Below are 25,354 nucleotides of genomic sequence, written 5' to 3' on the forward strand. Positions count from 1 at the left end.
ATGGTTATAATTCCGTGCAGAACAATGCACCTGCTTTCCTTGTGTGTTCTGTTAAAAACTAAATGTATTTTACGTTGTTTTACGACAGTTAGCAGCTTTTGAGCGACAAGCCGTGTTCCGATGCAACGTAGGAATGTTTACCACTTCTACACGAGAGTGGCTAACATTCGCGTGTAAAGTGTTTTAATTTCGTTGAATTTCGAAGAAAACGGATAGGTTAGAATGGGAAAGCCGAAGAAAAAAAGTGAGTTTGCGAGGAAGTCGCTTTTAGTTTACCGTCGGATCTGCTTGCTAATGCTAACGAGCCAGTTCTATTTGTGTTTGTGAACAGTGCAAATCTACTCATTTACGTTGTTGTTTGCTAGTTAATGTGCTTAGTCAGTGTTCCATTCAAGTTATATTTACATTGTTTTACCTTTAAATGGCTGAGTGCCATTCTTCAAAAAAAAATGCTATACTAAACTTTACGCATTTACAGTTTCATGCAAAAACTGCACTGCAATTTTGCATAAACATAAACAGTACAAATTACAGGACAATATACATAAACATGTCAGAAGGGAAACTGATACATAAATATCCCAAAATGATTACGAGAAATATTAGTTCGTATGGCCTTCTGCTTGTAGACCCAATGAAGTTTTTCCACCCGTAAATGCAAAATGAGAATTTAACTATGATACTGATAAGATGGACAATAAAGTTTTTTTATTTCTAGGTCTCAGAGTGCACAATATCCTTCCAGATGTAGTTTGAACTTGTTGTCAATTTTGTTAAAGATTTCAGACGGGAACATTTTCACCTAGGAGCAGTGCCAAAATCAATGTATTACAGTTTTAGGTTCAGCAGAACCAAATTTATAATTTAACATCAATATCTTTGTTCATCATTTTAGCAATCTGGACATTGAAGGGGTAAATGTATAGTTTTCTTAGTTTTATTACGCTGGCAACTGTGTGGACAGCAAAGTGGCAATAAACACTTTGAATTGAATGGAAATCTTATGAATTCGAATTAAAAGGTGGAGGGGGCTATTCCAGCCTCATAGACAACTGCTTGAGAAGTTCCAACATTTCACATTCCCTTATTTCAAATGCCCCACACAGGCTTTTGTACGGGTGCTTGAAATCCTTGAAAATGCTTGAATTTTAAAGTTGTGTTTTCAAGAATAGAAAAGTGCTTGAATTTTGGATGAAATGCCTACAAATGCTTGAAATGTACAAATGCCATGTTTCTCAACAAGTCCTCATAAATGACACCGACAATAGTTCGCTTCGCCATTGCCTTTGTTTTTCCCTCGTGATGAACGGCAGCTGGCATTACTTTACATGCTATTTTCCTATGAAATGTCATCGCCCTTTACAGGTAGTGCCCAAGAGGACAGGTGCAGGCTACACCTAAACACTATGAAATGTGTATTAGCAATAGTCTTCGATATGTGCAGCCCTTTGGGACTCTTTGTGATTAAGGGTGTCACAAATAAACTTGACTTAAAAGAATTTCACGCACTTCGGCCAGGTGACTTGACTCGAGCCGAGCTGATGATGATGACAATCGCCGACGTCATCAAACAATTGGTTGAAGCGCACGAAGAAGGAAAAGACGTCAATCTCAACAAGTAGGTCACGCTTGGAACCGAACTTTAAGATGTTGGCACCGTGCTTGTGGAAAAAAAGTCAAGCTGGAGTATCGTTCAAACAGGTTAAAAACCAAGACCTCTGCGAAATACGGCCTTGAGGCGCAGCCTCGTCTGGTGGATATTATAGCCGCTGTACCTCCACAATACCGTCGGGCCCTGGTACCCAAACTAAAGGCGAAACCGATCCGGACTGCGAGTGGGGTAAGTAGCGTCATCCATTTAGTCTTGCATTACTGTTTCATTTTGATTTGATATAAACTGAGCTGTGTTTTATTTCTTTTTACAGATCGCAGTTGTCGCAGTGATGTGCAAACCGCATCGATGTCCACACATCAGCTTCACTGGCAACATATGTGTGTAAGTCACTTACAACCAAAACCTTGGTTTTCTACCTAATGTCAGTTTTCGAAAGGGATTTAAAATTTTAAACCCAGTCGCTGCCTTGAAAAGTTTAGGCGGAGAAGTACCGTAAATTCCGGACTATAAGCTGCTACTTTTTTCCCAAACCTTCAACCCTGCGGCTTATTCAGTGATGAGGCCAATTTATGTAATTTTTCTAACAGCCGCCAGCGGCGCTCGAGTACAAAAGGTAAGATTTAGACCGGTGGAATATATGCGCCGAGGAAGACTGCAAATTCTTAACTTGATCACAAATTAAATTAGCGTAGACATATCCTCATCATGCAAATTGCAAAAAGAAAGGCACATGACGTAGCTTTCAAGATAAAAGCAAACGAGCAGTCCGATAAAGAAGGAAACAGAGTTACATCACGAAAACTTCACTTTGCGAGCGAGTTGCTAGCGTGTTTTTAAATTAGGGAGCCTGGGACGACGTCTATATGACAAAATCTCTTTCCCATCCTGAGGAAGACGACTTTGAGGACGTCAGTTATATGGAGGAAAATGAGGACGGTTTACCGCGATTACTACAATTACGGTATGTTTTTTTTAACAGACCCGTTTACTGTGCTGCGAGCGTGTTGCTAGTAGCGTTTTGAGAATAGAATAGAATATAAATAGAATATAATTTACTTTTATTGTCATTCTTTGTAACAATGCACACAGAACGAATTGTCGATACACCTGACCCGTACAGTTAAACTGTTGCAAGCCGATGCAGCCGCAGCCAAACAGGGCGCAGCAAACCCCCCAATTCCAACCCTTAATGCCGAGCGCCAAGCAGGGAGGCAATGAGTACCAATGTTGTAAGTCTTCGGTATGACTCGGCCGAGGCTTGAACCAGCGACCTCCCAGTCTCAGAGCGGGTGCCCTACCATCTAGGCTGATGAGCTGGCACGGTTTGGGATGAAAGTTATAATATTATAATTAAAGCTCTGAAAACTCTCTTGGTGTACCGTCTTTCTTTGTAAATATGTGTAACCGATGTATAATATGTATTTGCACCTGTATATTTTTGTAATGTCTTTATTTGAGACACTTATTCTGATATGTTTTGCGAATTAAAAAAGAGGGGCGGAGCAAACGTGGGCTGATGGGAAGTGGGGTAAAGGTGAGTGAGACCTGCTGTCGCGGCGGACAATAGTGGATATATATTTTTCCCACTATTACCTTTGGAAATAGAGACTTTTTTTTCCTTGGATTAGTTTCAACGGGCACCTGGACTCTGCAGGTCTGCATCAAACCTTAAGTACTGGTATCATTTTCTGTTCATTTTGCCGGCTGTGGTTTTTGGACTGTGTACTTTATATTCAGTTACAATCGCGGGTTTTAAATCTGGGTTTGGGCTAATTTTGTGATTGTGTTACATGTTTTAATGTGGGCGCATGCGGCTTATATACAGGTGCGCCTTGTGTAAGTACAAATCGGTTTTCCTCTTAAAATGTGGTGGGTGCGGCTCATAATCAGGTGCGCTCTATAGTCCGGAATTTACGGTAGTATCCATCGTCTGACTGTACTGGTTAGGCGGGGAGTTCAAACCAAAAATCTGTATGGTTCCTAGTTGTGCGTCGTTGTTGTCCGGAAGAGTTAAGAAGACATACATGCAAGGCTACTGTGAGAAATGATCATAAAACTGACAGTGCTTTGAATTGCGTGCCTGAAAAGAACTTCATGTTTATTGTAATCATTCCCGAGTACAACAAAGAGAAGAATAAAACAAAAACGTGATCATGTTGAATTGGGACAAGACCAGTCTTTTTAGGAAGAAAATAACGACCAATATGTACATGACAAAGGAGAATCATTGGTGCCATCCAAGTCACTCCAAGCTTATGTGATTTTTACTGAAACTTATTTATACTACAGTATTGTTTACGTTTCTGAAAAATAATATTAGTATAAGTTTAAGACTAAGTGACTGGAAAGAAACTTGTATTGGGTAAAAAAAAAAAGTGGACTTTTAATTTGGGCCTCAAATGCCGACCTGGAACGGATTCATTTTGAAAGCTGTGCTTACGGGCTTGATTAGTTTGTTCCTATTGGACGAGTGCAAAGGAGATTTCACGAGATTCCAGTTCCTTATTTGGACTCACCGTTGTTTTGACTACTGTGTCATTGTCCCTATCGGCCAATCATGTTGCTTTTCTTTGATTTCCACACCCTCTAAGACTGATTTGTTTTCTTGTAACCCTAAAAATGTAACATAAAGAGGGAGTTTCAGTGGAGTGCTTTAGGAAGGGATGGAAGTTTCTTACTTGAGAGCTCTCCTCTCGGGCCCCTTTGCAAGTTCCATTGCATTGATGTCTTCTCTCCTTATTTTGAGTGTCTACAAAAGTTGCAACTTAACAAGGCTATACCTATGTATGACTTGATTCAAACAATTCTAAGATCCCCTGGAAGTCATTTTTTTTTTTGCCCTCGTGTGTTCTGTCATGCTTTATAGCTACTGCCCGGGTGGGCCGGACTCAGACTTTGAATACTCCACACAGTCTTACACAGGATATGAGGTAAGTGACTTGAATCCTGAACCATTTAGTGTGGTTACATTGTTTGATTCGGTTTTGATTTCTTTTTTGACAGCCCACCTCCATGAGAGCCATCCGAGCACGATACGATCCGTACATCCAGACGAGGCATCGTGTGGAGCAGGTCAGTCTGCTGGTTGAAAGTCAGCTTTTTGTTCATTCAATTCAAAAAAAAAGTCGTGATATGTGAGAAGAATTGTTTTAGAATGTGCTCTCAAGGGGTCACGTCGGGCCCTGGGCGCTTGCTTATTCGGATGTAACACGTTAGATCTACTTTCATAAATATACATTCGAATATTCCTATTTGTCCCATATCAGGTGTCAGCAACCTAAAATGTTGAAAGGGTTTTGACAGCTGCATAAAATAAAAGCCCATTAAATGCATTATACTGACATGCGGTATCTAGAATAGCTATGTGAGCCTGTTTTAAAAATGACCAAGTTGGTTGCAGCGCATCATGTGGCGATGGATGCACCATTTGACGACTCTGTTGAAGAATACCACTTCAAGTTTACCTTAATAGCAATATTATCGAATGACGGTGTGTTTCAAAGGTTTGGCAAAATTGAAGAAATCCATCACATGTATAACATTTTTAGGAAAGCGACCGGGAGCCACTGAGCAGCGACAAAGAGCTGCATGTGGCTCCTGGGCCTCGGGTAGCCGACCCCCGGATTATGTTGTTGCTAGAGAGTAAGGAAGAGGGACTAAAATATGACTTTAATAATGAAGTATTAGAAAGTAAGTTGCAATTATTTAGAGGGATGGTCTTCTATATGCCTTTTGTTTCAACACGCCATCCTTTTCTTTGTTGTTTTCGTACCTGAAAATGAATACATATTATCGTAAGGATACATAAATACTATTATAAAGGAATTATTTGGGTTGTTTTTTGCTCAGCCATGCAGCATTTACAACAATTTTTTTCAATGTGCGCTGTTGACATCATGTTTGGCGTCATGTTCCTGTAATTACATCTCTTGACAGCAGAGGCCGCTATTTTTTTCTCAGCAGACAACAATTTCCCTAATTTTCCTCCTTTATTAGTGACAGAAATGGCACTTTTATACAGAGGCGGGTAAAGTAGCCAAAAAAATGTACCGTATTTTCCGCACTATAAGGCGCACTTAAAAGCCTTTATTTTTTTCGAAAGCTGACCATGCGCCTTATAATACAGTGCGCCTTATATATGGATCAATATTAAGTCTCAAAGTCTTGCAACTAATGCAAGCAGCCGCCGACTAGATTTTCCCCCAAAGGCGAAGTAGTCCGCGGTGTATGCTGGGATTTATATACCGGCGTTTCATTTCCTAACCAACGTGTCAATCATTTGAATCGGTCACTATTGGCTAAAGTTATTCGGAGGTAAAGGGGGCGGATCCTTTTTATCATTTACAGGCTTCCATAGGCTAAAGGGGCAAAACAAAGCCTGCAATTGGCCGAAAAAGATGAATGTGAATCACACGTTGGGTTGCACTACGGCATAGAGAAAACATTTTTTACAATTCTGTATTTGTAAATATTTTACTCTCCTGGATTTACTACACTCACGTTTGTAAGAAGACCATGGTTACGTATCATTATTGAACGTGATGGCTGCAAGAGAACTTAGGTGAGCTATGCGGCTTTATATTTTCCCGGTATCTTGTTTTAGAACGACCTTGATGAGTCTATTTTTAAACTAAAATTAAAGCAAAGTGTTTATTGTCATATGCACAGAAAAGAACCCCGTTTCCCTGCACAATAAAATACTTACTTTGCTGTCCACACAGTTGCCAGCAAAAAATAAAATGGAAACTAAGAAATGTTTGGTATTTCTTGAATCCCAAGACTTTAACCTTCCGAATGATATTTGGAACGATGCATTTGAGTGACATCGTACGGACACCGCATCCGCACGTGTCTACGACACGTATTTGCTTCTTTGCAAGCTTTGGGAATGTTAAGGGGGTAATAAGTTTGACTGAACTATCTGACTGTTTTGTCGACGTTTCCATTGTAGCGCCTTATAATCCGGTGCGCCTTATGTATGGAAAATATAGGACCAAAAACTATTTTTGGGGGGTGCGCCCTATAACCCAGTGCGCCTTATAGTGCGGAAAATACGCTACTCAAGTTTAAGTACTGTTGCTTTAGAATAATCCAACTCAAGTAAAAAGCCATCATGAGAAGACAAGGTGACCCATATGCTCACAAAAACAGACGCAATCATTTCAGTTATTCATGCGGTGGACCCATATGAATTAAGGTAACAGTCAGGAGGGATGATGTAGATTTGCCTCCGATACAGTACTATTATGTGTACCGGACATGGAAGAATACAAACTAAATAGACTCAAAGGGACCAAATCACACCATTTTGCTTTAAAAGGACAGTGTGTAAAATTTGACCACTCAATGTTGCTTTATTGTGTTGGGCAACCAAAAAAACAATCCAAACCACAGAGACCATTTTTCATTTTCTTTTTTTGAACGTTTTTTAGGGTATCTGTGGTAACAACCTTTCTCTCGTAGGTTTTTACACATGTTCCACAGGATTTAGATGGTCTTATTGTGCATTTTTGGTGAACTTGTGCGGAAAAAAAATAACAAGTGATCATTTCAAATAGTCACTTTGCAGAGTCATTAGGGTCATTATTTGTCAAAGCCTTCATTTTAATTTCTAACTTGTGCGAAAATCTTGATGCTTTCTTGTGGTGTCATATTAATGGTGAATTGGATATTTTTTTTTTGCCTTTTAGGTTGTCGCTTCATGTAATATTTGACATTGTTATTTGCGTACAGACGGGATTATGTTTCACAGACAGGCATTACCAGTGATATGAGCATCTGTACGGATTATTTTTATAGCGAATGCTACTTCTACAGTGTAAAGGGAGCACAAAAGCATTTGTAACTTTTACTTGGCAACTGGAAAGCAACTTATTTACCACCACATATGAAGGCTGATCCCCTACACTCAACACTAAAGATATAACGTATGCCATCCAATTTGAAGATGCTTACCTGACACGAAGTGCTCTGAGCAAGTCCTTGCGTATTTTGAAGGAGCTTCTTTCCTGCTAGCCATAACTTCCTCTGTTATTCAGACAAAAGCTTTGTCCTCTCACAGTCGCAAAGTCTTACGACAGGTATTTGGTTAAATCGGAACTTTACCAAATCTCCAGCGTGATTCCAACAACCGTGGATCCAACAGGACCATTTCTACTTTGTAATTTCTGGTCCCCGGATGTTCTGACGTCATACGGGAACTGCTCACAAGGGCCACCTGGTGGTTGTTTGGGTCAAATCGAAAAACATGTAAAAGAAAAAAAGTCTCTGACGAAATAAATGTGCCTAAGTGGAGACGGACACATACTTACTTGGGGGGGGGATTAAAGTAAAGAGTTCAATGTTGCCTAATGTAGCGGAGTAAGAGTACAGTTTCCTCTAACACAAATGTACTCAAGTAAAAGTTAAAAGTGTTTTGATTTGAAAATGCTCAAGATGTCCCCAAACATACTCAAGTAAATGTAAGGCGTAACTACCCACCTCTGCTCATATACATATTTCTGTGCAATCTGCAGTTAAAGCAACTGGGCCACACCGTGGATAAAGTGGAATTCATCGTGATGGGCGGAACCTTCATGGCCCTGCCCAAAGAGTACAGAGATTACTTCATACGCAATCTCCACGACGCTTTATCCGGGCACACGTCTAATGACGTCGCAGAAGCAGTCAGGTAAGCCGGCACTTATTCACGTCTCGTTGGGAACTGCAAAGTTTAAGACCCACTCGCGTCATTAGGTTACGTGAGTTGAGAGGAACCTCAGACTCGACTCTTCCAGCAGCGCTGTCCACTTTAATAAAAATTGGATTTCTAACCGTACGTTTTATTCATTTAAAATAAGGATATTTACAAAAAAAAGAATTGAGTTGAATGTTTTTAGAATTATGATACACTTACTCTGAAACCAAATAAACCATTTTACAGGCAAAAGTACCAAAAACTACAGTACTGTGAAGTTATGTCTTTGTTCTGTAGTTGTTTTTTAATCATTTCAATGTGGATGAAACCTCCATGAGTCCTTTTCCTTACATGGTTAGTCTGTGTGTTGCCATAATAATAGTCATTCTATTATTTTGTTTTTATTTCATCATAACAATGGTGTGTGTCTGTGGGGTGGGGTATTTTTATTGTACACTGAATGCATTCATACAACACTTTGTGTGTCAATTCTTTGTTTGAAAAGGGCTTTACAACTACATTTTGATTTGATGACGAGTTGAATTACTTTTCTAAAAATGAACGCTTGAAAAAGAGGATGCTGTCCGTTAGAGGGCGCTGTTTCACCGTCATCGTTTCAAGACCGCAGAGGCCAAATCGAATTTGAAACTGGGCATACATATTCAGATTAATTTCTTAGTTGCTAATTGTTGTACTCACAAGAGAACATTTTGAAAAAAAGACTCTCCACTCATTGTTCATTAAATGTGTGGTCATCCATTGTCTGTTTTAATCGAAAATTCCAAACAAACCAGGCGGTATTTTTGGGGCGCCGCCTCCATCGATTGGCCGCTTAATGAGGCGCAGAACGGACGAGTATCAACTTTTCGGACGACTCGGAAAACATTCAAAGTCAAAGTACAATCGCTCCGCCGTGACGTCAGACCGCGCGTACTAAATAGCTTTTTCACAGGATTTTGTTTGTTTACTTCCCAATAGTCCGATAAGACGGAAGCGCTGTTCGGGGGTGCGCCGAATGGGTTTAAAGAAAAAAAGCTTATCGGCTATCGGCAGGCCTTGTTAAGATGCTTTGATTGCAGTAATTGCTATGGAGTTTCACCGGCGGTGCGTGTGCGCGGGCCCACGCACGGCACTCGCCTCGACGTGGTCACACCGCTCCCGAATCTTTTCGCATCGTCCAGATACCAGAAAGATAATCGCTTGAGATAATAGACTTTTTATTGATTCATTTCGCGCAATCTGATTGTCCTCTCAGCGGCACAAACTTCTGTAAATGGCTCAGATCTGTCGGCGGACTGTAAAAAGGACGAGCGGGGTAAAACGGGGAGGCGTGTGAAGCGGTCCTGGGAAAATGAAAGCTGCTCGTGTGAGCAGCATAGATCATCGTCCAGGTGTGATATCTGTACAACATCCTTATGATGGTGGATATTGGCAGGCGGTCACCGGCTTTAAACCGAGGACCGACATTGGAGTTAGAATTGTCTTTGAAAACAACATCGTGAACATCGTTTTACAAACTGTGGGTGGTTTGGATTCAAGTCCCTAATCCAGCAGATGTAAGAGTAGGGCCCTACTTGAGGTTTCTGCACCGGGATCTCTGGGATAAAGGTGTAGAAATCCAAGACGAGCACCCTGTGCTCCAGGTGGCTCATCAGTGGATCAGGTTGCTTACCCCAGATCCAGACTTTACATTTTCAGGTGGGCCCGATAAGTAAAGTTAGCTTAGTTTTTCAGTACTATGCTTTATCGTTCAGCCTACATTAGTAAACTTCCCTACAAATTCTAATCACGGCGAAGGGACCTTTCTCAAACACATTCATTCACAAGCAATGGAAAAAGTCATTTGAATGTTTGGCATTGAATGTGTTAACATTTAGTTTATTTTAACTGGTAAATAAATGCTTCTTAACATCTAAACCAACTCAACACAACCATAAACAAACGCAAGAGGGAGCTCTGAATTAAAAAGATGCTTGCTGAACTGCTTTGAAATAAATATAACAAAATAAGAAATCCTCCAAAATAAGCCTACTGAAGTTATGAAAGTCCATCCATCCATTATCCGCACCGCTTATCCTCAGTAGGGTTGCGGGGGTGCTGGAGCCCATCCCAGCTGTCTTCAGGCAGTGGGCAGGAGACACCTTCAACTGGTTGCCAGCCAATCGCAGGGCACACAGGAACAGACAACTCGCTCGCTCATTCAGACCTAGGGACAATTTGGACCGGTCAATTAACCTGACATGCATGTTGTTGGAATGTGGTAGACTACTAGTGTTCCCGGAGGAAACCCACGCAAGCATGGGGAGAACAAGCAAACTCCGCACAGGAGGTTCGATCTCATGACCTCAGAACTGTGCCGCACACGCACTTACCACTGCGCCGCTGTGCTGCCTTGAGCTATGAAAATACTGCACAATATTGTCTTAGAATGAAATCAGACAGGACGTCAGCTCTTTTAAAGCTTTCCTGCCCTCTAGTGGTTTGTATTTGATTAAACAATCCTAACTGATAGAAGTGAGCTAGGGACTTTTAATTGGTCGCGTTTTCGTTGTGAGGGGATGACAAAACTGCGTGAATATCGAGGGAATACCGTCTTGAAAGGGAGACGTTTTGCAATCGGGAATTTCCTTTTCGACTGCAGAATCGCAGTCGGAAAATCGAGTCGAGGGCAATTAACCCAAAACAAGAAAAATGTTGATTTAGCCGACGATGCCCGGTGGACGTCTTTTCACAGTACATATAACTCGAAGTCCTCTCGTTGGGATTTCCGCAACATCGTGTTCGTTTACAACCCAAACTTCTTTCTTCGGATATAAAGCCGCCGCTCATTAAAACCTCGTTAAACGTCGGCTTGGCAATCACATTTTTGCCGCGGTCTGCGTGTCCTTAATGCGAGGTTAATGTGAACTCTGCGAGTAATGGAGCCTCGCGCTCGCCTGCCACGTCGATCCGTATCGCTTAATTAACCGAATCGCGTCTTTTGTAAACGGGATCAATCGGCATTGGTGTTATTTTGGTCTTGGGCGGGCGACTCTTTGAAAAATCTGGCCACGGGGCCGATACCGGAGACCTATCCCTCATCTATGAACGGATATGCTCGCCTACATATTGTCAAGTCAAGTCATGTTTATTTGCCCAGCCCTTAATCACAAAGAGTCTCAAAGGGCTGAACAGACTATTGCAAATTACAGACTATTGCAAATTACAGACTATTATGACACCATCCCCTGATCTAAAACCTACATGAGGGCAAGGAAAAACTCAAAAGCCTCAACATGAGGAAAATGAAGAAACCTTGAGAAGGGACCGCACAAGAGGTCATCCCCCTTCCAGGATGACCAGGCAATATTAAAGTAATACAGTGGGACCTTGCTACTTTGCGGTTTGCGCGTTCAGAGCTTCGTGGGTCTAAAAAAATGATAATAATAAAATAAAATATATATATATATATTTTTAAGCATTTTTGAAGGGGCGTCGCTACTTTGCGGATTTTCACTTTTCGCAGGTGGTTTTGGTCCCCATTAACCGCGATAACCGAGGGATTACTGTACTATACTACAGAAAGACTACTACAATACTGCAAAATCAATTAACTACAGTGATATGACAGAAATAATTGAAAAATACTCCCAAAATACTACTGTGGTAATACTTCAAAAATACCACTTGACAATGTAAGGTTCTGAAACAAAGTACCAAATTCGGTACCCGTTCTAAGTACTAAATGTGATATTTAGTTCTGTTGCATTACTGTTGTATTTCTGTAGTACCGTCTCCGTCGTAATACTTATGTAAAAGTACGTGTGTTATAGTACATTATTATTGTAGTGGTATTTTTCTAATACAACGGTCGTTGATTTCTTTTGTGGTGTTTCTGTGTTAGTGTCGTAGAAGTTTCTGTATTCTAGTCACTGAAGTTGTATTCTGTGGTATTTGTTTTCTTTTCAGAACATATTATGTCTGTTTAAAGTACATTTGATATTTAGTTCTGTGGTATTAGTATAATTGTCTTGAATTTGTAGTGCAGTATTAATGTATTGGTATTTTTGTAGTATTTTTGTGTGTTTGTAGTATTTCTGCAGTATTTCTATAGAGGTAATGTTGTGGTATTTTTGTGATATTACTGTAGTAGTGGTTATAGTATTACTGGACTAGCATTTTAGAATTTATTTAGTAGAGCTGCAGTTCTATTTTTGTCATATTTTTGCAGTCGGATTACTTTTGTAGTATTACCACGGTTGTATTTTCTTTTAGTGTTTCTGACATAATTCTGCAGTACTATTTTTGTAATGTATGTGTAGTATCATTTTAGTATTTCTGTTGTAATATTTCTGAAGTTGTATTTTTGTAGCATTTTGGTCGCAAAATCTCAAAGTATTTTGTGTTATAGTAATGTATTACTGTAGTGGTCTTTTTGAAATATTACCACAGTAGTATTTTGGGAGTGTTTCTTAAGTATTTCTGTCATATCACTGTAGTTAATGGATTTTGCAGCATTGTAAATAGTATTTCTCTAGTATATTATGACTGGGATATTTTAGTATTTTTCTTTCCAGAATCAAATCGGATATTTCATTTTGTAGTATTCGTGTAGTTAGATTTTAAAGGGACAGTGTGTAATATTTAGTGCCTCCTAGAGGTGCAAAAGACTTTCATTCAGTAATAATAAAACCCTTGTTTAGAATTCTAGGCAAAAATTCATGAATTATCATACCAATGTTAATTTTTATAAAGAATCATAGGTTGAAAATTTGTGTTTCTAGAAGTCGCGGCTGTGCTCCTTTTGCATTAGACAATACAGTGCCATCTAGTGGGGATTTAAAGGAGACACAGGAAGGGAAAATGGGGACGAATCAGGCACCCGAAAAACTGTTTATTTGTGACGGTAATACATCCTGAGCATTTCTGTCCCCCCCTCCCCCCGTCAGGTATTCGGAGCGCAGTAACACAAAGTGCGTGGGGATCACCATCGAGACGCGACCCGACTATTGCCTGAAGCGCCACCTGAGCGACATGCTAGGCTACGGCTGCACCCGGCTGGAGATCGGCGTTCAGAGCGTTTACGAGGACGTGGCCCGGGACACCAACAGGTGAGCGCCGAACGACCGGGATCGGGACGGTGGTCCGACTGCCGCTTTTCGCAGGGGCCACACGGTACGGGCGGTATGCGAGTCCTTCCACCTGGCCAAAGACGCCGGCTTCAAAGTGGTGGCCCACATGATGCCCGACTTGCCCAATGTCGGCATCGACAGAGACGTGGAGCAGTTCATAGTAAGTGCCTATATTATTTGTGGTAAAACCTATTTGTCATGAAATAAACGGCATATCAAATCCAAAAAACTCAATGCAACTCCAATAATACTTGAAAACTACATAAATAACAAATGATGCGCTTATACAGGTACCTGATATATTATTTTGCTTTAATTGTGATCCGTTTTAAAACCAGTTCGATAAGACTCATCTATTTCCAGAATCGGCCCCCTGGCCTGGAGTTAAACATGCAATGATCAAGTCATGGGGGGTGGCCTTACATCTAATTTTGCCCTAGTAATAGTAGCCATTTACATTTTAGAGACATTCTAGCCTGGTTTAAAGACCCAGTGTGTTATATACAGTGGTGTAAAACTACTGCATTCATTTAAACGGTTATGATTCCAATCATAAGCAAAAAGTCATGAACATGATATTGTAACTTTAAATATGATTCATTTAATGACACAACTTGAAAATGATGATAGGCGGGTACTGAAGCCCAAACAGATGGTCCTCCCACAGCTTAGCACTTGGTCGCCCAGGTGTCTGGCGCATTCTTCTCCGTTTCCTTCTCTAGCCGCTATTGTTAGCAGCTCAGTACCAACAAAGCTTGCTTTGTCGGTCCTTAAGTGTCACTTACCTTCTAAAGCTGCTCACGGAATCATACGTCGCAGGCAACTTCTTTGTCCCCCCACTTTGTTCTTCTCTAGCCATGTACATCGGCCTTTTGACTGCAGGCAAGGATTGGCTGCAATTGTTATTGTTGGCTATTCCCGCTTCGGTGTCATTCACCTTCCACGTGCGCTGATGCAAGCAAATTGTTGCAGAATTCCATAATTCAAGCATCTTTTATTTATTTTCACCGGTGATGTTCCCGCTTCGTCCTTCAGCGCCACAGCTTTCTGTTAGCCACTTACACCAACTCTGGCAATGAGCTCTTTTAAGATGCTTTGGGGTTATCTCGTCTTTGGTTTATTATCGGTGGAGATTCATAGCAGCTTTCATGTAAAATCACTACCTAAAACTTAATGTAAATTCTGCATTTTGCAAAGTGGTATTCTTCGCGCTAAATGTTTACACACTGTCACTTTAAAATGGACATGTAGCAGTCAGTGGTTCTGAATTTATTGAACTAAAAGTACAACTTTTCTTTTAAATGTGTATTGTGTAATAACTGACCACTAAGTGGCACTGTATTTTCTAAGGCAGACAAAAACCAGTGCCAAATGAGCACAGAGTAGCAGCAAGATGCCAGACAAGCATGGCAGCAGTGGCTACTCGGTATAGATTTTTATATGTAAGAGAAATACATTTCTGGACCTATGACCGTAGTTTATTTTTGTACAATTTTTTGTAGTATTTGTTTATTTAGTGCAGTATTACAGTATCAGATTTCTGTAATTTTTGTAGTTTTACTTTGTGCTACTTTGCGGTATTAGGGTATTTCTACTTTCGTAGTACTTTTTTTCCATAGTAGTATTTCTGCAGTTGGATTTTTGTAGTAGTGTTTTTATATATTTTTTTCAGTATTTTTTTCACAAAAGTTCCGTAGTAGTATTTGGTATTCCAGTATCACTGCTGTAGTGTTTTGTAGTATTTCCATTGTAATTATTTTGCGTCTATCTATTAGGTCCCTGTTTTTAAAGGGTCTGTGTGTAATATTTAGTCCGTCTTAGTGGTACAAAACGTTTCATTTAGTAAAAACTCGATTTCAATACTAGGCAAAATACAGGAACTATCACACCAATGTTCATTTTTATTTAAAAAATATCGTAGGTTGAGAAATGTGTATTTTTTCGACATAGTGGAATCCCTACCTAGAAGTCCCTACCATGTTTTTCTGTCATCTTGCTGCTACAGAGCGCGTTTTGAGTTTTGACAGAACCTGACTCGTGTTGTTCCCTTGAAGAGAACGAAAGGAGACAGCTTTCCCACCAATCCCCCCTAAGACCCCTTTTTTCCTCTTCGGTTTGGTCAATATGCATTTTGGGGGGGAGATTCTGTGTTGTTGAGAACAAAAAGATTATATTATTATTATTATTCCGTGTTTTCCAGTGTTCATGAAAAAAATGTAGTTTATTATTTCTCTTTCACATTTTCCTTATGTTTCAGTTTTCTTTATTTTCCCCCCTTAAATCATTCCGTGCATACTGTTACATAATAATGGGCAATGTAGGGATTGAAACAACAAAAACGCCTCGGCTTTCTCGTGATCTGAGCTGAAGAAAAGGGGGTTACCAAAGAGTCATAATTCCTATTTCCTCAAGTTAACCAAAAGATGGCACCGCGGCGTTTCGTATTTACCTCGAAAATGTCATATTCTTTGACATATAAGGTTTTTTTTTTTTTTTTAAACTAATGGTAATAGTTATTTTCCCTGGTAATGAGTTGCCAACTCGGTAACCTTTTGAGTAACTAATTACACTGCCCACTGGGGCTTTAAGCACTAAATCTGATATTTAGTTTTACAGTCATTTTGGTCATAGACACAGAAAGGGACACTGGGGACAAAATGTCTAGTCTTATATTTTGCGCATTTTGGTTTGTTGGTCTGGTTTGTTGGCCTGACGGGCCTAATGCATTGGGTGTCCCCCGTGACTTCTCATTGGCCGTCCGGAGTCATTAACGTAAATCGACATCGCTCACGAGTTCCCTCGTCGCCGTCACGTCTCGTTGCGACTTTCGGAAGAATCCAAAATAGAAACCCGGTCGCTCCTGACTCGGCGGCGGGTTCCCTCCGTCGCTCTGATTGGAAACGCGGCTTTAATCGAATCCGAAAGCGGCGTGACGGTGGGAGATCCGCCGCTCTGTTTGATACCTTTTGCAATTCCAGACTACGCACCCCCCCTCGGTTGCACAAAATATTAAGCAATTAAGAAAGGCAATGATGCGAAAACAAGGGCGTGCGACTAATTGGCGAGCGTGTGACGGCGACACGCCCCTGCGGCTCTTATGGAAACGTGTCAGTCTTTTTGGTGTCGGCTCGACTTCTCCGATGTTTCTTGTCTGATATGTCTGACGCGCAACGTTGTGACTCACCGCTTTGCCAGAAAAGTTCTAAACTTGGATTAAGCTGAGAGAAAAAAAAGGTTGCACGGATCGTGAATAAAAATAACTAAATTGCTTTGAGGAGCTGATTCATAGTGCAATTTTTAGTCAGTCGTATTTGGTTGTTGCTTTGTTCGCGTAACAAATGGCACAAACAATCTCATTGCAGATTTAAATAACGTGAGAGTAATTGAGTATACCCAGGGATAACGCCATTTCAGAACCTCTTTACTTCATTTCCCCCACTGCATCGGAAAGCCATTATTTTGTGTGCCCAAAAACGTATTAAATGCAAACTTTGTAGAGTTAAGTGTTTTTAATGTTCAATGTCATAAAACGCTGGTATGCTATCAATTTGCGTCGCAGCAACATAAAAATGAAGATATGTTATAGCCTGTAACCCGTCCCATAATGCCCTTGTGTTTGTTCTGTAGACATTGCCATTGTATTTTCTGTGCTATATGGATCCCAATACTTGCAGTGATACTAAAGGGAGAAACAAAACATCACATAGCTTTAAAAAAAACATCATTGGGAGTATTAAAATAAAATGACATGGAAATCTTCAAAGAATAATTTTAAAACCTTTTAATCAATCTCTAACCCGCGGCATCCACCCGCTACTCTACCAAACCAGCTCATGTCACATAAATGGTAAGTCAAACGTTTTTCCTTTCTAATGTTTAATCGTACACTCTTACATCACATTAAAATAGTACTTACTATATACAATGTTGTTTAAATGTTTTTATCTGGAGTTTTGGAGTTAAATGTGTTTCTATCCCCCACTATGCGACAATTTCACTTTGCAATCGCCACTTTAGAACGGATTCATGTTTACTATTATTAGTTGGTTACTTTGTCCATGTCACAAACAGTTTACACCCTTGAAAGAATTAGTGATGTGTGAAATGCATATGTTGAGAGAGAGAGAGAGAGAGAGAGAGGTTTCTTCTTGTGAAAATGGATCTAGATTGTATAGTAAAATATGCTAATGCATTCCCGTCACAATCCGACTTTTTTAGTTTGTTTTCTTGTCGCAACTCTTTCCCATTTCGACATTTTGTAGTCTTGCCTGTGAGGTAATTCCACAATCAGCGTGTCGCTCGTATGTCAAGCTGAGACGCTGATGGATTCCTTTTGAATGTGTTAGCTCCGGGACCCGAAATAATGGTCCCCGCTTCTTTTCGCGCCGGCAAAGTTTCATAAACTGTTCAGGAATTTCCAGCCGAAGCAAAATTCGGAGAAACGACACGGCCTCGACTTTTACGTCGAGCGGGAAACGTTAATCGTAATATTTCACGGTTGCGTTCGTCACAAGAATAAAGCTTGTATGGTGACGCAAGCGTCAGATGAGATTTCAGCGGACACGAAATCCCGTTCTCGGCAACATAGCTCCGGTCAGGATAAGCCCGATATAGTTTGTCTTCTAATAACGATCAATTTGGTTCGTAATGCCATCTTCCGGGAGCAGCCGTCGAAACGGATGACGGTCACCGCAGGCAACTCTGCATCCTCCTCGCGTCTTCCTCAGTTTTGACCCGATAGTAAAATTCGATTAGCGTTCCCCTCTAGCCTCACTTATCTCTTGTTCACAGATGCATTCTGTCCAGGGAGAGGCCTTCTTAACAGGCTTTCTCTCCTAGCGAGAGCTGTGATCTAACAATATTACATCGAGTCCAAAGCCACCCAAATAGTTGTATTTTTATAAGGGCAAGAAGACTATAATAATTTGCTTTAACCACCGGTTATCGGTTCTCCTAAGGGACAATCTAAAAATACACAAGTCTGCTCTATAACAACCTGCATTCTTTGAGATTTTGCAAAGTGAAATTACCGTATAACGGGAGAAACCTATGCTCGTTAAACTAACAGGACCTCATATAAACAAATATATAAGAGGAACACAATTGTAATATACATTTATATGATTAAATAACAATACAAATAAATATACACTTTAGGTGTGGAAATACTCAGGCTTGTACAACAGAGTTAGTGGGTGGAAGCAGGGGGGGTGATGTTCAATTAAAACTGTCATATGCAAGGACTGTCATACTTGATTTATCTCCTTATTCTTAATAACAGCCATATTCCCTAGCAAGGGTTACAATATTCGTGCCTACTTTGTATTATTTGCATTAGTTCCATTGTTTTATTTTTTTGTGTCACTCTGAAACAGCACTTCAAGCCTTGGGACCTAGAGCAAACTTTGCCAACTTCCTTTACGAATCACACGAGATTTTTAACTTAGACATTGTGGAAGGAGATCAGCCAAAAGCATAGTGACGTTTTCGTGGTGCAAACCAAACAACCATCATTTCATGTGTCATTGATCGATAACAGACTTGGTAAATGCATTTTATGTTTTTTGGCAGGCAAAATAATGTAGTGGGGCAGAAAAATAATCTTGTTCCACACCGTATTCTGAAAGACTACTATAGTCGAATCATATTATTTGCATCATCCTTTATTGTTTCCCCCCCCAGGAGTTCTTTGAGAATCCTGCATTCAGGCCCGACGGTTTAAAGCTGTACCCGACTCTGGTGATCCGAGGCACAGGCCTGTACGAGCTGTGGAAGACGGGCCGCTACAAGAGCTACACCCCCAGTACCTTGGTGGACCTGGTGGCCCGAATCTTGGCACTGGTGCCTCCCTGGACACGGGTTTATCGAGTGCAGAGGTAAGGATTGCCGTATCTCAAATGACCCAGTGAAGATGAAACCGTCAAAAAAAAAAACAACGACTGAGATCTTTTTTCTTGGCTTCTACCCATTAGGGACATCCCAATGCCATTGGTGAGCTCTGGAGTGGAACACGGAAATCTTCGAGAGTTAGCCCTGGCCAGAATGAAGGATATGGGCACTGAGGTGAAACGCGCCCTGTATTCAACTCGAAGGGACTAAAACACACGTGGAGATTACCAAAGACCTCAGAGCATAGATCAAAATGACGCTAACTGAGCCTGAGCTGCTGCAGAAGGGGAACACATTTTAATTTATTGCGTGGTCCAGAATAGATCAGAACCAATGGAGCGGGGGATAGAGGAGAAGTACCTCCCCATAGTTTATAACACCTGCACCGACTTCACCTTAAGTTTCATTTACTCCCCCACATGACTGAATAATTTGACTCTGGTGGAAAACTAAAAGCTTCCCAATGACTCCCTTGTGTCTAGTGTCGAGACGTTCGAACCAGAGAAGTGGGCATACAAGAGATCCACCATAAAGTCCGACCCTACCAGGTAGGCGAAAGACCCCCGGGCTCGCCCTGTCGGAATTGTCTAAACTCATAGCGGACGCCTTCAGGTGGAGCTGATTCGGCGGGATTACGTGGCCAACGGCGGCTGGGAGACCTTCCTCTCCTACGAGGATCCCCAGCAGGACATCTTAATCGGGCTACTGCGCCTGCGTCGCTGCTCGCCGCTGTCGTTCCGAGCGGAACTGAAAGAGGGCGTGTCCATTGTTCGAGAACTGCACGTGTACGGGAGCGTGGTGCCCGTCAGCAGCCGGGACCCTAGCAAGTTCCAGCATCAGGTACCAAGTGAAATACTGAGCGCATAGAATTCAATCAATAGTATGGCTTCTGGATTTTGTGTATAACATTCCACATTTTATTGACCGTTTTGTAGCGCGAGTGGGAGTCAAAAGAATATTCTGCCTCGGTCGAAACACTGAAGAAACCAATCTTTTGTTTCTGCTGTTCGGTGTTAAAATGTCATCATGTTGGGTATTGGTGTGCCAGGGTTGTGGAAAAAATGTTGAGGGTTGTATATTCAAGTCTTACAGGATCACAGAAAAAGATTGGGCTGAGGCACGCTCAGATTTGCAGCCCTAACGAAAAACAGTGCCAAATAATCACCTATTGGCGGCAAATGCCAGACAAGCATGGCGGCGTGTACCAAACATTGTCGGCCCTGCCGGGGGGGAAGTTTGGGCAAAAACGGCCTCGTCTAAACGTGATTCTAGTACGGGCGATCATGGGCTCGTCTTAACGCGGCCCAGGCTATCACATAGGGGGACACGGGCTAAAACCAGTTGGGCGGGACGACATTTCCTATGTCGCGAGGGGGGCGGAAGTGAGGATGGGACAGGAAGTGGGTAGACCTTGTTTGGGCATGACGGAGAGGCGGCAGGACTGGAAGGGGCGGGACAATAAAATACATAGATCTGATTGGTTTGCGACAGGCCTTGTACAGTTATTCTGCCTTCCTATTGGCTGTTACACCCGGAAGTGGGCGTGGCTAAGCAACCCGCAGAAATCTGGTTGGGTGTGACGTCATTTGATGAGAGCGGCCTAGTAATATTCTCTACTGTATGTTTACTCACGACGTAGAAGCCGGATTTGTCCTTTGGGGTGGATGCTGGGTGACCACTCACAGCACCACAGTTATGTCCTGTACTGGGAAAAAGGTGCACACGATACAAAATCTAACTAACAGCAATGTCCTTATTTACCATTTTTCGTAAGTCGAACGTTCTTAAGTAGGGGAGCGTCAGCACAAGCATTTCTACCTTTATACGCCACCAAATGAACAAAACGATGAATGGCACACATACACGGTCTCCTACGGCCACTATTCTCGAACGAAGAGTGGTAAGAGTAGCTTTGCCACGGTTGGTGGTTTCTTGAATCTGTTCAATATAAGACACCGCTTTTAACCATCAGTAACGGCGTTATTTCCATCACTGCTCGTATTACATACGAAAATGAGCGAATAGAGAACACAAAATCGTTCTTTCGGATTTGACGCAAAAATACGACGAAGGAAGTAATTCTTTAGTGTACCAGATAATGAATTGGGACTTTTGTTAAAAATAGTATGATGACAATCTGAGGTGTCAGTACTCTCGCTGCAACTTTGGGTCACTTCCCATTTTATGCTATGATTTACAGTTTTGGACTAGCCAAGTATTGGACGTGGCTATGTGAACTACATAATTGTGATTGGTCAAGTTGGCGTGAGCCACTTGGTAATATTCTCTTACAGTGCTATGTGTACTCAAACTTTAGCACACTAAGTTACTCTGACATTGTTATTGTTTAATATCTTGTGCAACCATTCAATAAAGTTGGTTCAAAGAAGCATGCGGTTTCGTTTGGAATGAAAGTGGAATATGAAAGTTTGATGCGGTCGAGAAAATGGTCAGAATGCTTTTTTTTCGGCCAATGAGGACCTCTTGCACATTTTCCAAAAGTACGTTTAACTCAACTTTTTTTTTTATCTTTATAGAGCATATTATTTTATGAAACATTTATTTTTTAGTACAAAATATAGCACCGAAGCAATATATGAACCATCGTTCGGAAGTAGGGCAGCGTCTGTATTGTCAGGGCAAATGTTTTTTTTGCTGCTACACTGAGCTAGTTTGTTGTTGACCCTTGGTTTGAGTATGTTTTGTGTTGGTAACACGCTGTCTGATGCGAGGTTTGAGAAGCCTCTGCTCCTCAGAAACAATCACTGGTTTGAGCAAGAGTATAATAGTCTGGTTACATGATGGAAGTACAGAATGTCATTTGTCTCAAGGTGTTAGATTTGCACTGCAATGTTAAACCAACTTTGTTGTGGTGAAAAAATATTGTAAGTTCAGTTGCCAATGCCTAATTGGCCAGTTGCCTGAAGGTTGTGCAAATTTAAATGTATTATACTCACTTTGTATTGTACAGACACTGCCCTAATTACGATGTTAATTTGTATGGGATGTATGTTTAACGTTTATATAAGTACCCTTTATTGTTTTGTACTAAAAAAAAATAAACATTTCATAAAATATGATCTATAAAGTAAAGTTCAACTTACTTTTGGAAGATGTTTTGAGAAGTCCTCCGCTGTAAAAAAGTGGCGTTCCAGCCATTTTCTCCAAACGCATCAGGCTTTCTTATTCCACTTTCATTTCAAAAGAAACAGCTCGCCTCTCCTTTACACCAACCGTATAGAATGGATGCACGAGATATGAAACAATAAAACTGTCAAAGTTCTGAGCGCGCTGGAGATTCAGTACACGTAGCACTGTATGTTTACATACAAACCGTATTTTTTTCCACATCCGGGTGGATTCTGGGTAACCTCACAGCGCCACTTCCCGCTAGTGGCGGAAAGAAGCACCACGGTAATGTCCTGTCCTCGAAAAAAGGTTCACACAATACAAAATTTAACATACAGCAATGCTTGGATACTTTTCGACATCTCGAAAAAACATAGTATCTACTGTTTTTTCGTAAGAGGGGGAGTGTCTGTATACTTAAGTGTGTGTTCCTGGTGAGGTTTAATAAATATGACATTGTTCTACGACTGAACTACCTTTCTGTTCTCTTATTAATTGACTGAAATACTGCTCAACTTCTTTTTAAAGAAAAGGAAATCACTACTTTCCCTGGTAACTTTTAAGAATTCTTTTCTTAAAGAAACATGCCTAACACTGCATCTGTACCACTTAGGGCTGCACGAATAACCAAAACTGAATCGATATCGCGCGATATTGTAACCACTGTGTTTTTTTTTTTTTTCAACGATTCAGTTTATTTGATTGACTTAGTGGCTGGCCAACAAGAATTGTCGCATTTTGAGGATTAACAGCGCCGGCCAATCAGAAACAGGTTTGAATGGCATCAGCCAATGAAGGCGAGGAAAAGTTTGCACAACTGGCCACCCTAACAAACGTGACAGCCCGTAGCCTTAGTGGCTCATTACATTGACAATAAATTCATCACTCTGAGGAAAGTCAGAAAAGCTCAATTAAAAGCTGATCACCAGATCCAATACCAATAAAGCGGACGACTTGGAGCTACTACTCGTGGCAAACTGCGACATTTGCGACTTTTGTATTTTAATCATCACAAAGACCCTGGAGAAGTAGCGGGGACCAGACTCTAACGTGTAGTTTGCCAGACGCTCTCTAAATTGCTTTCTTACACTGAAATGAATAGCCCTCTAATTTACTCAACTGCAATTCTGTTTTTTTTAATGTAAATGTATAGTCCATATCTTGTTACAGTGATACTCTGTTAATGTTCTCCTTCCCCCCTAAAAAAAAACTAGCCCAGAAAATGCATTTTTTTTTAATTTAGGTCTGAAAAATCACAATTAGGTTTTTTTTCTGAAATTGTACAGCCCTAATACTACTTGTGGTTTAGTGTTGATGCTTTCCCCACCGCGAACCAGGTTAGATTCCCGTTGCATACTATGTTTTTTGACTGATCAATCAATGCACAAATATGGTATTATACAATGACAGCTTGTGTAGTTACACACGTATACTGACGCTGTCCTACTTACGAACGATCGCAAGTTGCTTCAGTGCTATATTTTATATGTTTAAGGCTTGTATAAGTCAATGGTATTGTTTTGTACTAAAAACATTTCATTAAATAATATGCTCTATAAAGATAAATAAAGTCGAGTTTAACTTACTTTTGGAAGATGCGCTTCAAGAGGTCCTCCTGCGTGATAAAGTGGCCGGAAAAAAAGCGATCTGACCATATTCTCAACCGCAAACTCTTATTCCACTTTTGTTTCAAAAGAAATGGCTCACCTCTTCTTCACCCCAACCATATTGAGATATCAAACAATAAAAATGTCAAAGTGCTTAGTGCGTTAGATACAGTACGTTTACACAGGAACTAGGAAGAGGAAGTGGATTTCTTCTTTGGGGTGGATGCTGGGTGACCTCTCACAGCGCCACCACACAATACAAAACCTAACTTACAGCAATGTTCGACGTCTCGAACAAAAAGTTCGTATCTACCGTTTTACCTAAGTCGAATGGTCGTAAGTAGGGGAGCGTCTGTATCTACCGCATGCATTATCATTTTTGTCCTCTGTATTTTATTTGAAATTAGTAGCCATTATGGGTTTTAAGATGGTTTTATAGTCTGAAAAATAGAGTTCGTAGGGAAGTTATTTTCTCTCAGTTTTGTACATTTGTTTGAGAAGGAAAGTCAAAAAGGTGGTGGCTGGGGTTAGAAGAGTCCTTAATATTTTGCGTAATGTGCTCCAGACTAGGCTGCATTAAAAATCTTGTTAGGTTCTCTTTTAAGACTAGTTGTTTTTTTCTTTTAGGGTTTTGGGATGATGTTGATGGAAGAAGCAGAGCGAATCGCCATGGAGGAACACAGATCCCACAAATTAGCTGTCATTTCAGGTAAGAATTCCAAGCAGTGTGTGGCTAACGCTAGCAAGATTATTCCCGGTTAATTTTTTTCCTTTTCCCTTCTAAGGTGTGGGGACAAGGAACTACTACAGGAAAATGGGCTATGAATTGGAAGGACCGTATATGGTGAAGATTCTGAAGGAACCCTGACTGGATTAAAGTTGCACTTTAAGTATAATTAAACGCACCATTTTTTTGCAGTTGACAGGCTGTTTTTTTTTAAATAATCAAAAGTGTGAGAGGGGGAGGTGTTTAGATTATTAATTTGCGCCACTTTGCATTAATCCCCACTATTCGAATGATTTGTTTGTCCAAATAAAAACGTAATTCCTTTGCTCCCCCTAACTAGCATATCCCTCATTTAGCCAGGGTCAGTGGCCAAGGGGTGGAAAAAAAAAAGCCCATGAAGGGTCAAGTGGTTATTAATACCAGACAGAAAGATTGTTTTGACCCGTTAATTATACATTTATGATTTATATAACTCATTAGTCCACGTCAATTTGTTCTGTAATGGATTTTTTCGCACATGTTGGTGTCTTTATGTAAACCTACTTTTTTTTACAGCAATAAAGTACAAAAATATTGTTTGGCTGAAAATTTCACCCCCCC

At 40.8% G+C, this 25,354-nt stretch overlaps 1 protein-coding gene across 1 annotated transcript; it reads left to right on the forward strand.

Annotated features, from left to right (window-relative positions):
- Positions 1-78: 78 nt before the first annotated feature.
- On the forward strand, positions 79-25,329 carry elp3 (elongator acetyltransferase complex subunit 3). Its single transcript, XM_088325666.1, has 15 exons — positions 79-244; positions 1,519-1,618; positions 1,702-1,840; positions 1,926-1,996; positions 4,482-4,545; positions 4,619-4,687; positions 8,131-8,285; positions 13,220-13,381; positions 13,436-13,562; positions 19,085-19,278; positions 19,375-19,465; positions 19,774-19,839; positions 19,904-20,131; positions 24,655-24,736; positions 24,813-25,329. Exons 1-15 carry the CDS (start codon positions 223-225, stop codon positions 24,893-24,895), a joined length of 1,653 nt encoding a protein of 550 aa, XP_088181792.1. The 5' UTR covers positions 79-222; the 3' UTR covers positions 24,896-25,329.
- The last annotated feature ends 25 nt before the right edge of the window (positions 25,330-25,354 follow it).

Source organism: Urocampus carinirostris, chromosome 20 (assembly GCF_059441175.1).
Source record: "Urocampus carinirostris isolate Australia breed hairy pipefish chromosome 20, RoL_Ucar_1.0, whole genome shotgun sequence".
NCBI lineage: Eukaryota > Metazoa > Chordata > Actinopteri > Syngnathiformes > Syngnathidae > Urocampus > Urocampus carinirostris.